The sequence below is a fragment of the Anopheles nili genome, chromosome 2 (genome assembly GCF_943737925.1).
Source record: "Anopheles nili chromosome 2, idAnoNiliSN_F5_01, whole genome shotgun sequence".
NCBI lineage: Eukaryota > Metazoa > Arthropoda > Insecta > Diptera > Culicidae > Anopheles > Anopheles nili.
In genome coordinates this window covers 3,788,784-3,805,441 of record NC_071291.1, presented here as the reverse complement: position 1 = coordinate 3,805,441, position 16,658 = coordinate 3,788,784, and the positions used below count along the sequence as shown (strand labels likewise).

General features: G+C 46.5%; 2 protein-coding genes across 2 annotated transcripts; both read left to right on the top strand.

Annotated features, from left to right (window-relative positions):
• Positions 1-2,142: 2,142 nt before the first annotated feature.
• Positions 2,143-7,789, top strand: LOC128730948 (vertebrate ancient opsin-like). The gene is made up of 5 exons (XM_053824040.1): positions 2,143-2,301; positions 2,882-3,041; positions 5,369-5,564; positions 6,448-6,580; positions 6,647-7,789. Exons 1-5 carry the CDS (start codon positions 2,143-2,145, stop codon positions 7,307-7,309), a joined length of 1,311 nt encoding a protein of 436 aa, XP_053680015.1. The 3' UTR covers positions 7,310-7,789.
• Positions 7,790-15,567: 7,778 nt separating this feature from the next.
• Positions 15,568-16,173, top strand: LOC128720203 (cuticle protein 16.5-like). The gene is made up of 2 exons (XM_053813860.1): positions 15,568-15,593; positions 15,674-16,173. The coding sequence occupies exons 1-2, from the start codon at positions 15,582-15,584 to the stop codon at positions 16,046-16,048; spliced, it is 387 nt and encodes a 128-aa protein (XP_053669835.1). The 5' UTR covers positions 15,568-15,581; the 3' UTR covers positions 16,049-16,173.
• Positions 16,174-16,658: the final 485 nt, after the last annotated feature.

Here is a 16,658-nt window from a genome sequence, read left to right as displayed (position 1 = left end):
CATCCCAAAACCAGCGATTACATCGCACAAACGAACGCAAACGCATTTACATTACAGCCGCTCACCGGACGTGGCTGGGTTCGGGTCGCGAACAACGCGCGGATGCGAAATTCGTATTTTATTAGAGCTCCCAAACCGTCGGGTGGCTTCAGTCGGCCGTCGGATGTTGCGTCAGATTGTGAATGTACCGCTGAGGGTGGCTTCCGAAACGCCAATCGCAATACCATCGAGATGGCGTAGAAAACTTGGCAACTTTAAGCTCAACTAATCCACCCAAAATCGTTCGTGATAATCCAGGGCTTGTAGGACGAAAAAAAAAACAGTGAGATGTTGTCTAAGCAGCCTTCCCGACGAAACGCAGGCAGTGCCTTATGGTGAAACCTAGGCGTGTTAAAATTGTGAGCCATAGTGTGGGTGGTGAAAGCTCCAAAGTTGAGCTACAGTGTTTGAGAAAGTAAAAGTTAAGTGAAAATTGAATAAACAGCATTTTGGCCAGATAAACAGTGCGCGAAACGAGCTGCGGAGGCGTGTTTCGTTTTGAGTATCAAACCCGATCAGTAAACGGTATCAACGCGCATAAATCAGTTTTGATGGTAAATTCTTTGCGACAATATCGGTGACGGCAAAAGGACCCGTGCGGTATGTGCCTTTAACCATTATCCGAGGCTACCCCAGCGTGACGACACTAAAAAGTGCCCCCAATCCACGCTGCCGTCAGGAATAGTGTACAATCCGTAGAGACAACAAAATTCTGCGCTGCTGAAGTGGAAAACTAACCGGAAAAGGGAAGGTAAGATTGCCGCACGACAGAACACGATAAAGCTCTCCGTTGTATCGAGGATCCCTTGTTGCCAAGTCACGTTACTGCAAACCATGAGCTTAAACGTTAGCCAAAGGCTTTGGAAAGTTTTCAACATTATGATGCAAGTACACGCCCAAGAAGTAAAATTGTTAAATACTAACTACTTTTATGGTAGAATATAGCCGCATTGAGCCGCATATTGAAGATGAGCAGGGTGAATGTACTCCTTCTTCTGCTGTTAGCGATGAAGAAGTCAAACAGCGACTAACGAACAGTGGACAAAACGAGCTATCGATAACGAATTTTCTGTACAATACAACAGATATTCTTTTATTAATTTTGTTTGTTTTGATGTGCTCTACCACGAGCAGAAGCACATCATGAAACGATACTTGCGGTAGAGCGCGCACTTGCTGTAAACATTTGCCTACACGCGAACGCTTCGAGACTCCGAAAAACATAAACCACATATTTCCATGAACTCTAAATTTACATCACCCCTACGTCGTGATGTTGTTCGCTTTTCGTTGTTTTTTTTTTTTGCACGAATTGCATTTTTTTTTGTCCCTGCTGTTTGTACTAGCCCACAAGGATCGTTGCGAGGAAATTGATTAAATTGTCTGTTGTATAAAGCGTGATTCAATCTCTTGGAAAATATCTGTCCTCGATGGACGGCATGGGGCAAAAAATAAATATCACACTGCTCTTGAAGCTGTTTGTATGAAATTGTTTGTGGTTGCTTGCGTTCGCGTGGAATCGTTATTTTAACTAGATTTATTGAATACGCGTGCTTTCCTGACTGCCCTGTGAACTGTGAAATTGGCGCTAAATAAACACACACAAAAAACTGCCCTACGATGGTGTAAAAACGCTATGTATTAATCGAATCGTGTGCGAAATTTGTAGAGGAAGGACGCTGAAGCCATTATCCTTCGAGTAATGGTTTTATGCGTGCACATTGCCGAGGCACCATGGATCATGTTTCACCGAACTTGATGGCGAATATTCGATAACAATGCACAATTACGCAGAATGATCGCACATGAGGCAGTTCTTTTCCATCGAACGACCACAAAACCCCCTCACGTATGTATGCTTGTTTTTGTTCCTTCTTTTGTTAAATCAGAGTGAGAGATCTACTAGACCCAGGACTCGCAGGGGCTTGAAAAGTGCTTCAAATTGTTCGTGTGGCGTACATCTCTCAAGCAGTTTGCCACTCGACGCGGGACGAAAAACACCCCGCTGGGATAATAAGGGAACGCTCCCAATTCTCGCACCGCTCGCTCGAATGCTCCTGTAAGTGGCACCAACGCCCTCCAAAGCAGGATGTAGCATCGAAGATGATCGACGTCCCCAATGCGGCCTCCACCGATGCCGGCAACCAGCAGCTGATGGCACCGTGGGCCTACAACGGCGCCGCTGTGACCCTGTTCGTCATAGGATTTCTCGGATTTTTCCTCAACATCTTCGTGATCGCACTCATGTACAAGGATGTCAAGGTAAGCCACGGTCTAGTTGGGTGTTGGACGGAGTAAGGGTGGGAAAGAGTGTTTGATGAACAAACAACGGCACCACATGTGACTCCTTCCGTTTGGCAATTGTTGACGGTCGTGAGCTGACGTCACTCCAACACGGGTTATTTAGTAAACGGCTCCAAAGGGAACATCGTTGGGTGCCCATTTTGGCACCGACTTTCCGTAACAAGCCACTTGGGATGTCACCCTGTCTGGAGTGGTAAACTTTGCACGCGCTTTCCACCTTTTTCCTGAGCAGTGCTAAGACCTCAGGACCCCAATAGGGTGCATTTTTTTTCTCTATCAACTCGACCGAAAGTGCCGAGTGCCTGTCGCCATATTTGACCGGACAGTAATCAAGACAATGCTCGAGTAAAGTGTGGTCTCGTTATTTTTCTAGTCGAAGGAATCGAACCCTTTCCAAACACATTGTAACTGCCACACGCTCGAACCAGCGTGCTGCCAGGTCAAATAAACCAAGGGATTCAATTACAAATCTCGCAGCATACTTAATCGCCTTTGCGTAACGTTATTTTGATTGCTTCTCTACATCCCTTTCGCGCAGCTGTGGACCCCGATGAACATCATTCTCTTCAACCTGGTGTGTTCCGACTTTTCCGTTTCCATCATCGGCAACCCGCTCACGCTGACGTCCGCCATCTCGCACCGCTGGCTGTACGGGAAAACCGTGTGCGTGGCGTACGGATTTTTCATGTCCCTGCTAGGTAAACTATACGCGACCCACGTGCCAGCGAACCGAACGCGTAACGAAGCATCTTTTAAGCAGCCATAGGAAAACCAATAAATAAATAAATTCCCAGCTCGTGGTCGTCGAAGAATCGCTCGGAAAAATCGATCGGATCCGAGCGGGAGAACGGGTGATTTTTACAATAAATGCAAATTGGGTCGCTCGGAAAAACGGTGACACATGCAAATTGACGGATTATCGTCATTTGCCTATCACCATCGGCTTGACGGAGTAATCCCCGGGGGGTGGCATCTTGCCAGTTCCGGATCGCTTGGGAATGGCGCGATTCTCAGCACTCAGCCTCCAAAAACAGACGCCACCAGCGATGGCAGATGGGTTGTAATTCTTGGAGACAGAAATATGCTAAACAATGGGAAGCATAACAGTGCCGCCTGCATTCATTTGCACCTCCTGGTAATTTATAGCGCACGTAAAGATGACTCCTATTCACGGTGAACGGAATGTCTCGGGCTCGGAATTTTCCTGCCTGACGGAAGAGCTCTTTTATCTCAATCAAATCATCGGCATTTCCAAGTGACCATTTCATTACGTGCTAGTAATGGAATCTCTAATTCAATCATACTGTGCACGATCCGTCGAGGAGTTCAATTAATTACTGCCCTTCGCTGAGAGCACCAGCAAAACGTCACTGACCAGCGAACGAGCACTGGCAGATAAATGAACTTCCGCAGCGTGTTTGGCGGAAGCCAGCAGCAAGTAATCGTACACCGTGCAGCCATGAAGGTTTATTTTGCAAACGAGCTAAGCCCCATCCGTTTTCCACAAATTGAGCAATCGTCAGGGAAATTGGAGAATAAATTATCATCCATCTTTATGCGCGGCTTTCATCTCGCCACCGCTCCGATAAGGCCGTTCCACCGCCTACTGATTTTCCCGCGCAAAACGCGTCCCACCGAACGAGAGATAATTCAAATGAGCCATTTCGTCCATCAAAGCACACAATCATCGCCTACTCCTCGCCGCAACGCGTAATGCCGTCTTTTCATCAGATTCAATATCGAAATTGATATTAATGCTTGTGCGGCACACGGGAAAAAGACATTCTGGCCCGTCGTACGATGCCCACCGGGACGTTGCCGGCTTTCCAAATTAATCTGCACCGTAATCCGTTGCGTAGTGATTCCGGTATCCTGATGCGATTAGGCACATTCAGTGGAACCACACACACGAGCCGGGCCGCTATTGTTCTTCTTCAACGAACACGCTGATTGACGTCTGTCAGTGGCTAGAGTCCTTTTTTCTGTCGGTCCCACTCCGTTCTTACCGGCGATTTATAAATCCGTTATCGACGGATTGGTATGTTTTGCTTTCTTCTGCTTGCACCCGGCCTCGTGTGGCCCTGCAGGCACGAAGCTACATTCTTGGAAGCCCACGCAGCTCACGTGTGTGTGGAAGAATCACAACGCACACTGTAGAAAGTTGTAAATTTTTGCCACGAAGGCGTGTAATACTTTCCGCTTATGGGGGTTTTCAATTTCGGCCTACTGCGAGCAGTTTGCTCGAGCATGCTGATTAGAAGTTCAATCCGATTATGGATTATGTATGGAAGGAAGTGTTCGCCCCCTCTTCGCTGCATAAAGGATACTTCGAGGGAGCGGCTGATATGCCAGCGATTTATTGAGTCGAGTTCGATGGTTCTTCCTTTCTCTCGCTCACTTTCACTCTCTATCCTATTCTTCATCCCTTGGAACCATTTTGGTGTCCTTTTGGGACTCACAGCAAGTATCGGATGGCGGCTTGTGGAGAAGAAGGATGCCACGTTGGACGAGAACTTCAACTTTTGCGTGATTAATTCCGACATCCGCTGGCGTGGGCACAATTCCACCCGGCAGCACATCGATGGTGGCGATGCTTCGACATCGTGAAGCTGTTTACAAATTTCACTTTTTAATGTTTTTTTTCTCCCGTTTTTCCACCCACCCAACAATCCAATGCGAATGCTTGTTGTAATGAAGTGCGTGGGAGCGTGAGAAATGTCCCTACGGTTACTAAATTATTCCTCCGAGTGGAAGGGAGTCCTTTTGGCAGGAATCGCTGGCATCGAACTGGAAGGTGTGCCATGTAAGCGCGCTTTCCATCAAGCGTGGTTATTATTGATCAGTGGCTTTTGGAAGCGTAGCATCTGGCATGAACTGTGGCATTTTCCATTCAGTGAACACTTTCCGTTTTCGCTGCTATAGATGAAGTCATCAGTAGCTGCGCTGGAAGTGGCGAAAATCAACCGAAATCAGTTACAATGTTTAAATGCCTCATCGCGCCATGTTTCATGTACCAATTTCACAGGTATCGCGTCCATCACCACACTGACCGTGCTGTCGTACGAAAGGTTCTGTCTGATCAGCCGCCCATTCACCGCCCAACACCGGTCAAAGCAAGGAGCCTGCATGGTCGTGGTGTTTATATGGAGTTACTCGTTTGCGCTCACTTCACCACCACTGTTCGGATGGGGTGCATACGTCAACGAAGCAGCCAACATCAGGTAAGGACAGTGCTCTTGGTTGCCATTTCATTTAAGGGTCCCCCAACAGTGTAGGGCATCTCGTTCGTCCTCCTACCCGTCATAGTGCTATCCAAACGACCCCCAACGGCAGTCGTACGGAGCTGGGAAAAGGCTGCTTCACAGGATTCGTGGAAGATAATAATTTCCCGGAAATTGCTTCCCACAACCGGCAACCGGTATCCGGATGTCGTATTCACACTCATGCCGCTCCCCTACACCTGAATGGTTTCGCTTATCACACGACCGTGCTGGGGAAAAGCGTTCTAAGCAGCGTTTAGCACACGAAACCTTCTTCTCAACCACGACGGTCCGTGGAAACTAATCCCTCAGGGTGCGTGGGCATGTAAGAAAACACGGCAAAACCGCGAACGATAATAATCATTTCGGCGAAATGGGCAGATGAGAATTTTCAACTCAACAAACGCTCGATTTCCAGCGTAAATGAGTTCGCAGCTGTCGCGTGTAGTCTGAACATGTAAATGTCAAAAATCCCAAAAGCGGCAGTGTGTTGAAAGCTCGACCTTCACTCACTTAAAGGACCGTTTCGTCGGTTGCTTCTTTTGATGTACCAATGAACGATCGTTGTTGAATGTTTAATTAGTCCCTACCTTTCATCGTTCCGTAAAGCTGCACCGTATCGTACGTAAATCTGTCACAGTTCCCAACAGTTCGCCGATCGGTACCGATGGCAACCCTTTGAAGGGGGTTTCCCACGGCCATGGTTGTTTGAGCAGCATAATTTCAATGAATTGCCCTCTAATCTACTCCAACAGCTTCTATCCTATCTTGGGAAGGAATGTCCCTATTGCTGGCGTTATTGATAATCGTGGGTATTCCGTTTCATTTCTCTCCACCCTGCAAGCTGCTCCGTCAATTGGGAATCGCAAACAACGAACGCTACGAGCTACATCATATTTCTCTTCATTTTTGGCCTAGTACTGCCACTCGTGGTGATCATCTACAGCTATGCCAACATAATTATGGGCATGCGAAAGGTAGACCATTGTGTAGACGAAAGGTGTGTTATTCTTCTTTTAGCTTATTATCCTTGCTTCTTACAGAATTCGGCCCGCGTAGGGCAAGTGAATCGAGCTGAACGGCGTGTCACCTCGATGGTAGCAGTGATGATCGTAGCGTTCATGATCGCCTGGACGCCTTATGCCGTGTTTGCGCTGATCGAACAGTTTGGTCCACCTGAGCTGATTGGGCCCGGATTGGCCGTACTTCCGGCGCTGATCGCCAAGTCCAGTATCTGTTACAACCCGATCATTTACGTCGGCATGAACACGCAGTTCCGGGACGCTTTTCGGCGTGTCCGACGCGTGGATGGTGTGGCCGGTCAGCCAGAGAGCAACAACACGAACAGCCAGGATAAGGCTGCGAAAAGCACCACCGAGGACGTGATGGAGTGCAACTTGGACTTCTGCCGCTGGACGGTTCGCAGCGCTAAGGTTAGCTTGGCGCGATCGCAGGAGCGCTCGTGTAAAGCGTGTTGCAGCCCAACAGGGGCCGAAATGCGTATGTCGCCGCTTGGTGCAGGGGCGCTCAACTATCGGTGTTCAAGCTGCAACAATGCTTCGGCTGCGGAACGGAGCCCAGTGGACGGGCAAAATGGGCGCGCTGGTAGCGCCCTGTTCGCTCACCAGGATTCGGAATTGACTGTGATTCAGGATGGTAAACTACTCGTTAATAAGTCGCATATACCTCGAACGAACATGCTGTAGTCTGTGCACCGTTTTTATATCGTATCTAACAACCGATCAACAACAGCACGAAATCAACGTTTGTGACGCACTGACACAACTTCGAAAGCTTTACCAGATGGCGTGTACACTAACGGCAGGGAGCCCGAAATATAGTACTTCATATTTTGGGAAGAGTTTCACGTTTCGTCTTCTGTTGGGAAATTAACTGTACGCCGCGTACAAAAATACGCCCTTCGTTCATTGAAAGAATGAGCCTACTTTCGATGAACGATGGTCCAAATTTGTCAATGGCAACGTTTCACAAAACGTATCCTAACGCCGTTTAGCTTCGTTCATTTTTTACAGGCATTCTCCGGGAGCGTGTACATTAATAATATCGAAAACTGGAAATATAGAGCTTTTCACATTAATAAGTACAAAATTTATGTTCACGAATGTTAAGACTGTCGAGTAAAGGGAATCCATTACATTAGAATAGCATTTCTGGCACTGTACAAAGTAGTTTAAATCAATACCATATTGATGTGTTATGCGCCATTGATTAAAAGATTTATAGCCAGATTGCATATGAGTGATACTTATGATTGTCATCTTTCATATCTTCTTCAATAAAATAAAGTTTGATAATAAGTAAAAAATACTACAGTAAATTTTGAAAATTTCCAATTTACTCGAAGGAAATAGATGTGAAGTCTTTGAGATAATATCTCAATAAACCCAGTTGACGTCTCTGCAGTAAACCAATCATTTACATCAAAGCAGTCTCTGATTTGTCGGCTAGAAATTAAAGCCTTTTTTCTTTCTGAAATCGACTTTATTTTAACCATGCCGACAGACCAGAAAATATAGACAAAAACACAACCGTTACGAGCTCACAGCTCAAAATAGCTGCAACACCACGGTATTAGCAAACATGTTTGTTTCTGGTATTTGCTCTCCTCCATTTGTTGAAAGCTTCAAAGATTACTCAGTTTGCGTAGGGTGATTTACGCACGCCATCACTTCACAATAAGCTCAGTCCTTCCCGAAAGTCGATCTAATTCCAGCAGTCGGATACTACCACCGGGAAAACATTGTCCGTCGTTTTCCACCCAACAGACTTCGCCAGGTCGCAGGCCGGAGGAAAAAGTCTGCGGAACTTATATATTGATTCACCTTCGCAATGCTCGTATCTCTTCTCCAGCTGACCGCAACTCGAGATTTCCTTTAAAAAGTACTCCCCTCTTTCCACAAGTGTCAATCGGTCGACGGTAAAAAGAGGGTGGAAAAGTTGTCCCTCATCGCCGTAACTTTTCCGAGCCTTCGATGGCATAGTTTTGTGGAAAATGGTTTGAAGTTGAATCTAACTTAACGACCCAAACTCCGGGTGGTGATTGCGTTCTTCTCTTTGAAACGCTCCCTCAGACGGTTGCTGGCTTTCTTACCCGGTAACTTTCGCTACCGACATCGGTATTTCCAATCAATGGAACCCGAGCACATAATTATCCGGCTCTGTGAAAAGTTCACCAAACGCATTCGAAAAGCGTTTTCCGGCTCCGGGTCTTGGCTTTCTACGACCGTCACATCAGAGAGCTCAGGGCTTAATCCCGCAAATAGCCAATCCAGAACCACCTCAAAAGCCAGCGATGACGGTGGAAAACACGAACAGCGAGTGGATGCTCCGGTGATCCGAGTGAACGGTAGTAAATCCAAAGCAAAAACTGACGGGACTTGTCAAAAGTATGACATCCGGAAATACGGGCTACAACGTGAGATGATCCATGCGAAATTGGCTCACACACGGGCGCCCAATATTTCACAGCATGCGTCATATCTGACAAAGCACAAAACACACACGCACTCACGCATTTTCGCACCGGAAGACGGCTAAAAATGGCGTGTAATGGCGTCCGCTACGTTGATGGGAAATGGCTCGGAAGATGGAGCTAACTTTTTCACTTCAACTCATCCCAAAGGATTGTTTATCTTACCGGTGCCGGTGACAGAGTGAATCCCTTTTCCTTAAATTCCACAGGTTGTTTGGGCTGTTTAAGGTGTGCGGGATGTTTTCGAGCGACCGTGAGCGAGTCCTTTGCGCCGATCAGCAAACGACGGAACAGGATAACAACTCACTTCCAATGCCCATACCATATCGCACCACGGTTAGTCGCTTTCCGTAGTGAGGTAACGAAAAATTGCAACAGCTTTCAGCGAAGGACTCATAAAAACCCTACCGTCGAAAATCGGACAAGAGCGATTGAAAAGCGGTGCGACAAAAAAATGAGTGCGCCCGAGGGAGAGCACGAAAAAACGTTCGGTCGTTCGAAATTAAATTCAAACAAACCGTCCAAATTGTGTTTAAGCTTTTTCCGCATCTGTACCGGCATCTTCTCGTCCGTTCACAGTTCTCATCCGTTCTGTGGATTTTCACGAAGCTAAACAGTGCCACCGCAAAACGCACAGTCACTGGCGGTTTACTCCCCGAGGAAGTTGGACAAGTTGAAAACCGTGAAGCAAACAAACGCCACCGCTTTCAATCAGCACTACAGAGCTGAGTCTGATTATTTGCTGCCTATTCTTTGCCCTTCACTCCGTGTGGAGACCGGGATTGTAAGAAGTACCGAGCAGCTTTTGCAGTGGTTAGCTACGTTCCATCCCAAACGATTGCTGGAAAGTACCGAGATTTATGACTCGTCGAAAACGGAACGCATTCATGGGCGATAAATCATGTATAGCTTCAGATCCAATTCACAAATCACTGCTTTCCATTACTCTTCCAAGAGGGCATCAATGCGCTCATTAATATTCATTAGTTTACATGTGTGGCGATGGCGAAACCCGGCGCCAGTAGAAAGGTCGCGTTGCGGTAGCCATAATTTGTTATTAAATCAACCACCCTGCACATCGTACTGGAGAAAAAGGCCTACACTCGACTTGCCACAAGCATCCCTAGGTATCGTGAATGAAACATCATCTATTTATCGCTCTTCCGCAACAGGGATGCTTATGGTTTTTGCGGCGCGGGCGAGCCCACTTCAACGCTGCCAGCGAAAGGATGAGAACGAGCGAGCGAGAAATTGAAATTGAGCACCCTGTTTTAAAACCATTATTCTCGTGACATTTAAAAATTATGATGTCGAGGGATGGTAAAAAACGGTCTCGACATTGCTCGAAAAGCTACATTAAAACAGCAAATTATCGTCTCGTTCGATCGCTGGGTACGAATCCCAACCCAACGCAAGCAGATACGATGCACTTCACCTTTTCTTCATTTCTACGCTTATCGTGTCTAGTGCGAGCTCGCAAGGAAATTACGGTATGGAATAAGTGATGGTACCACGAGAAGCCACCGACCCTTCAACATGCTGCAGAGTTAAACAGCATGTTGGTGCTTATGAATACTTGATAGTATTGCCGTTCTTATTCCGTAAATAAGCGACCGGCTGTGTAAACTGGCAAACATTTTCTCGACCCATACATCTCACGACGGACGAAAGGTATTTTGTAAAAAATGTGAGAGTTTTTTCCTCGGAAAGCTGGGTACGATCTTGACGCTGTACATTTTACAGCGTTCCATTCGTTTCTTTGATCACTTCGCCTAAATGGCGGCAATAAGCCATGCAGATGAAATTGCTTCAAATGAGTAATAATCAGAATCGTCAGAATCTTAATACAAAATTTTAAATCAAACAGTACAACGAAGGATGTCGTTAGCTTTTCCGCAGCGTATCAGTTTTTTACCATGTTGCTTATGAAAATTACCATTCACCTTCCCAGAAGTGCTCTTACTCTGACCGTTCAACGAATGCACAACATGGTGTGACGATTTTAGTATCTTCGTAGATAATAATTAACACCTTCGACTTGGCGTTCGACTTGTTTCTTGGTGCTTTAGGTGACGCGTACAATCTCAGAATGTGCCGGTTAGCGTGCAAAATTTACAAAGTGGACTGCAAACCACAATGTAATGTACGACAATTTCCCAAACTGTCGTCGTTAGAGATGACGGAACTATGGATGGAGCCAACACCATAAAAGCAATCATAAAAGCTCTCACACAAAAAAATTCGGTATTCCCGCTATTTGTAACACATTGCCCTTGAGTTTCATGCGATTGTTTATTCCTCGCTTCACAATGCAAGCTTAATTCAAATGAGTAAAACAGATCCGAAGACACTCGAAGAAACATGGGCTCGTTAGTGAGTAAAAGCTCTCATAACTCATACGGGCTGTCACTTTCTGTCTTGTTTTGTAGTCATCTTTGCTAAAAGCTTTTATTAGCTCGGCTCCAGAGGTCCGTTATTACAATTTACAAGTCGTTCTAGGTACCCGACACTTTGCCCAAAGCCACAGCAGTAGTGCAAGGCTGAACCAGTTACCTAAACCAGTGCGACCGATGCCAGAAGATGACTACCATAATGAGTCACCGAAACCGTGCACAAACCCCCATCCCATCATCCTGGCGCACAGATGTTGTAATTAATTTTAATGAGCTTCGAAACATGCTCAGCTCTAACCTGAATGCTGAATCCGCCATTTAATTGACCGCGTTGCAATGTATTTGGCGCAAAATAGGCAACCTCCTGGAGGACCATTTTTGGCGCACTCGCTTACTTTGCAGTGGCGACAAACCACGCGCCGAGAACCCGAGAACGAATTGTTCGGGAAATGCCTCAAATTTTACACTATGCCTATATGATGGACTCGTGTCTACTAAGCATTCCTTGGCTATGTATTTTTGGTGTAGCTGTTTGGTTCATCTTCCCACGGATAAAAGAAAGAACAAGACCGAATTAAGTTTTTAGATTCTTCTGGGCATTTTTTTCTTTTCATTCCTTTTTCGACGTTGGTATTACCCAATACGAACGAAGACGTTGCTTGGTGGAGAACTTAGGGCGCGTTTAGCCATTAAAGTTCTGCAAAATTTGCCCATCATCAGCAATCGTCTTTGTTACTAACACGACGATTAGGTTTCATGCAGCTGTCAGGTTTTTCTTATTATCTGTTCCCATTCGCACCCCTCATCTTAGACAAAGTGCTCTCGAAGCAAGTGATATACATACACAGGCACATATTCACACATTTGCGAGGACTATGCGAGAAAACTTCAACTGTATTATAAGATTGGAAAGTCAAGAAAAAGCAACATCTTAACACAAAATAACGCCGATCTAATCTTCTTTTTGTCGCAACAATGTGACCGTTTCATATCGGGAACGGTGCCCCCGGTACTTTTTCGAACTGTTTTTTTGTGTGTGTCCCGCAGTTTCTTTCCCAGATAAAGCTTGTCTTAAGTTGTGATTACATTCTCCTATTATCGACCTAAACGCACTCTGCGCGCCAATCTGCGACATGAAAGAGAAACAACCAAAACCACCAAAGCTTTAGAGCATTTGAGGCCATATTTTTCCTATTCCCAATGAAACATGTTTTCACGGCTTTTATCACGCTGGCTGCTTCGTAGATGGAGCCATTAACAAATACTGTACGAACCGTATCTTTGACTTGGGTGGCTCAATTTCCTGACAAACTGATGAACGTTGGATGGTGAAACTTAATTCTCAGCGAATGACGGCAGAGAACCCCATTTCCATTACTTCCGCATCACGTGGTCTCATCCGTAATTTATTGAATGGAAGTAATCCTAAACTAAAACAACAAGTTCACATGCAACTAGTTTTAATTCAAACTTTTTCACAATGGCAATGTGCACTACACCATCTCGCTATACCGAACCAACGTTCGGTGAACATGCGATGCATATGTTAAGCGATTTCTTCCTAAGCTAACATGAGTATTCCGATGTAGAAGCACACCCCTTTGTATCTGCGCACTGAAAAAAGCAAATAAATGTTCTAAAGTGTATCCGTGTTTATCTTAGCATCACATACGTACAATCCTTTGTTAGGAAGTAAAGCTGATGGAATCGGCGGCTTGCGTTTACGATCATGGCTTGTCTTTTAGGATTTATTTTCACGAGAACCAGTTATGCCAAGTTACTACAGTAATGCATTATTTCGCTACTTTCAACTCAGGTAGATGAAACATGTACTCAGCATAAAAACTCATTTCGTTGTTTGCATGCTTTTATCCTCGCAGAGCATACAGAAAGTTGCGGGGAGTTTTCCAACTTCCAAAAATTGCATTACACACATTATTATGTTCACAAAATGCCTGCTTACTGGTTACGACCGTTTGGAATTTAGCATGATAAGGCCCTTGTCAACGTGCCAGCATCCCTTGGCATTATCAATTCGTTCTTATGTCATTCCTACGGGGAAATTATTATGCTATGCACATTCAATTTCGCGCTCCATTTGCGTCGTAACCCTTTTCTTAATCATACTCGCTCCGTAGCTTATCCTAACGGTTATGGACGAAATATTAACGACATCCGAAGCATTCGATCACACTCGACGAGGTATTCTTGGCGAGAGAAAATTAATGAGTTCGATTCTGACACTTCCTGTCGTTACGTCATCAATCCTTATTAATTCCACGCTCGGGTGTGAAAAGTTGACGAATGGCCATCAATCGGTCATCGATCAAATGGCACCGTCGATTTTGTCTAAGCTCAATGGTCAAAGTTGTGCCTGAAATAGTTTGCTAACAAAAGTGAACAAAAGACTGTGTAACCTAGCTGATGGTTTGACCGGGCGATTATGAGAAGAGGCGTTGGCAATGTTTCGTGCCATACTGACCTGCAAATGGCTGCCTATCGAATAAAAGCACCATCTTCCGCTGACTCTTAAAGCTTGCCAACAAACACCTTTCAACAAAGAGTCTATCTCTTGGCCTACTCGACTCTATTTTAGTCTCCCTCAAAAGACACTCCTCCGATGGGTTTATATTTTCCAAAGCACCGCGACAAAGCAGGCCATAATGCTGCTTGATATTGAGCAGCTTATCTTCCGTAGAAAGCGCTTTAATGTATCTACCGGAGGATAATGCAGCAAAAAACACGAGCAAGGGTACGAGACGTAGCGTGGATTCTACAACGGCAACATAACCTCCGAGCCGCACGTGGAATCAGGTTGCCCAGAAACAAACAACGCACACGAACCGGGCAGGTACGAGGAGTGGATATGCAAGGGAACCTCAACACGGCAAACAGGTTGCTGCTATGCAAACCGAACCGAAAAAAGTCACCATACACCTGGGTTCGCGTTGCTACCGGCTGGTTGAATTACGTTCGACATTGTCGGATGGCGTCGGAAAATGTTCTGCCCGACATACACCCCTGCAAAAGGGCGTAGGTTATATGGCAAGACACAAACTTATTACTTTCCGCGTGTGGGAGTCAACCGAACCTTGTCTCCGTGCGCACTTCTTAGGATTTTGTTCAAGAGTGGTGAGAAAAAAAGGCCCCCAAAATGGTCTCAATGTACGAGCAATATTCATCAACATGCAGACCTAGCGAATCATAACAGATACGGCAAATGGCTTGGCTTGCAAATGCACCCTGAGTGGGCCGTAATTTCGTGTCCTGAGCGGCTCCGTCTCTTATTTAATTAACCTTTCCCCACGCATCCTTTAACGGCACGACTATTTGACGAGATTGCTCCCACGGCACGCCAGCAATGAAATGCTTCCTCGCAAGAATTGGCCGCCACATGGCCAGCAGATGTGACAAACGTAACGAAATCTTTGATGTAAGCGAGCTGGCGCTGGTGGTTCGCAAGAAAATGTCAATAAAAGACTGGTGCCCGCTAGCCTTGAGAAGATGCTGAGGATACTGGTCACGGCGAAACATCGGCAACCGGCTCATACGGCCACTTGGAAGCCACATTCCATCGACTCGAGCTTCTGCTCTGATCTGCAACCTCTGGCTGGCCTTGCGGGTGTTTCATCGAACGACAACGAGCCCACAGTACTGCTGTAGGAGTGGAGGTCGTGGCCGAGCCTTGCGTAAGACACACCGCATACGATGCAGCCTCGATAGACATTAACTGGTGCATCGAAATGCACCCGGCTTGATGATTTATTTGCTACACGCGGTGTTGAAGCCACGGACGCCACGAACGGGCCTTCGAATGGTCGGGGAAGCTGTCATCGATGGTGGCCAATTTCCCTTTCGCTGGTCGCGTCCGAGAGCCGTGGACTCGATGGTGGACAAAAAGCGTAACATTCCACATTTGGCCATTCCGCAACGATCTCACGGGGGGTGACTTAGCATGGTCGGCACGATGACACCGGTGATGCTGGTTCTATAAAAGCGTCCGGGGCTAGAGGTCCTCGATCGAGTCAATAAGTGTCGTTCTAACCGCACGGAGTTTGTTACTCGTGAGTGAGCAAAAAACACGCCGCCATCATGAAGATTCTGGTAAGGCTTTCTGTCGCACGTGTCGTGAAGAGTTCGCGCTTAATTTCACAGCGCCCTCTGTCGGGGGTTTCGTTTCGCAGCTCGTTATCCTGGGAGTTGTCGCAGCCGTTCGAGCCGCACCGGGGTATTACGGTGATCACGGATTATCGTACGTGGCCGCTGCTCCAGCTCCAATCGTGAAATACGCAGCTCCAGCCGTATCGGTAGTTCACGCTGCTCCAGCACCCGTGCTTAAGTACGCCGTTGCTCCGGCACCGATTGTGAAAGCTGTGGCCGCACCAGCTGCCACCAGTTACGCCACTATTCATCAGGTCCATGCACCAGTAGTTCACGCGGCTCCTATTGTTAAGTACGCCGCTCCAGCTCCGGTTGTTTCTTACGTTCACTCGGCCCCGGTTGTGGCACACGCACCGGCTCCTCTACTCAAGTACGCATCGGCCTACCACGGATGGTAAGGATCCACCCAATTGGCAAGGTCCGCTTACCCACCGACGAAGCCTTGCGCGTGTTTCAAACCCACCCGCAAATGGCAACCGGACTCCGTGACGATTTTCGACAATAAAAAGCTACGTACCATTAAGGCCTGGGATGAGTTTGGATCTATTTTTGGGGCCTCATCGAAAGTTTCCAAGTTCCTCCCTCGTCGTCACGTTTCTAGCGATTCCCAGTGGTACTCAGAACAAGGACGAAACGAAGATGGGGCTTCACTCCGAGCAAAGCGATTCTCTGACGTCGAGCTTAATTAATTCTGGGTCAGAAAATCACGCGTTTTTGCCGAGATTCCTAACACGAAGTTCACTTTTTACAATTACTAGTGACTGGAAAATGTAGCTACAACTTGCCACATTGGCGTATTGGCTTTAGAACGAGAGAACGGACCCGGAACAAAAGATAGTCCTGCGGAGAAAGGCACTTTCACTTCTCCCCTATTGCTTCACTAGCTCATATCAAACGAGCTATCCCACAACAAAAAGACGAACTCATCTCATCCACTGAGAGTCAAATCATGGTATTACTTTGCTATCTAATTTGGCAGTTCACGTCGGCCGGTGAATGCGTGCAAAT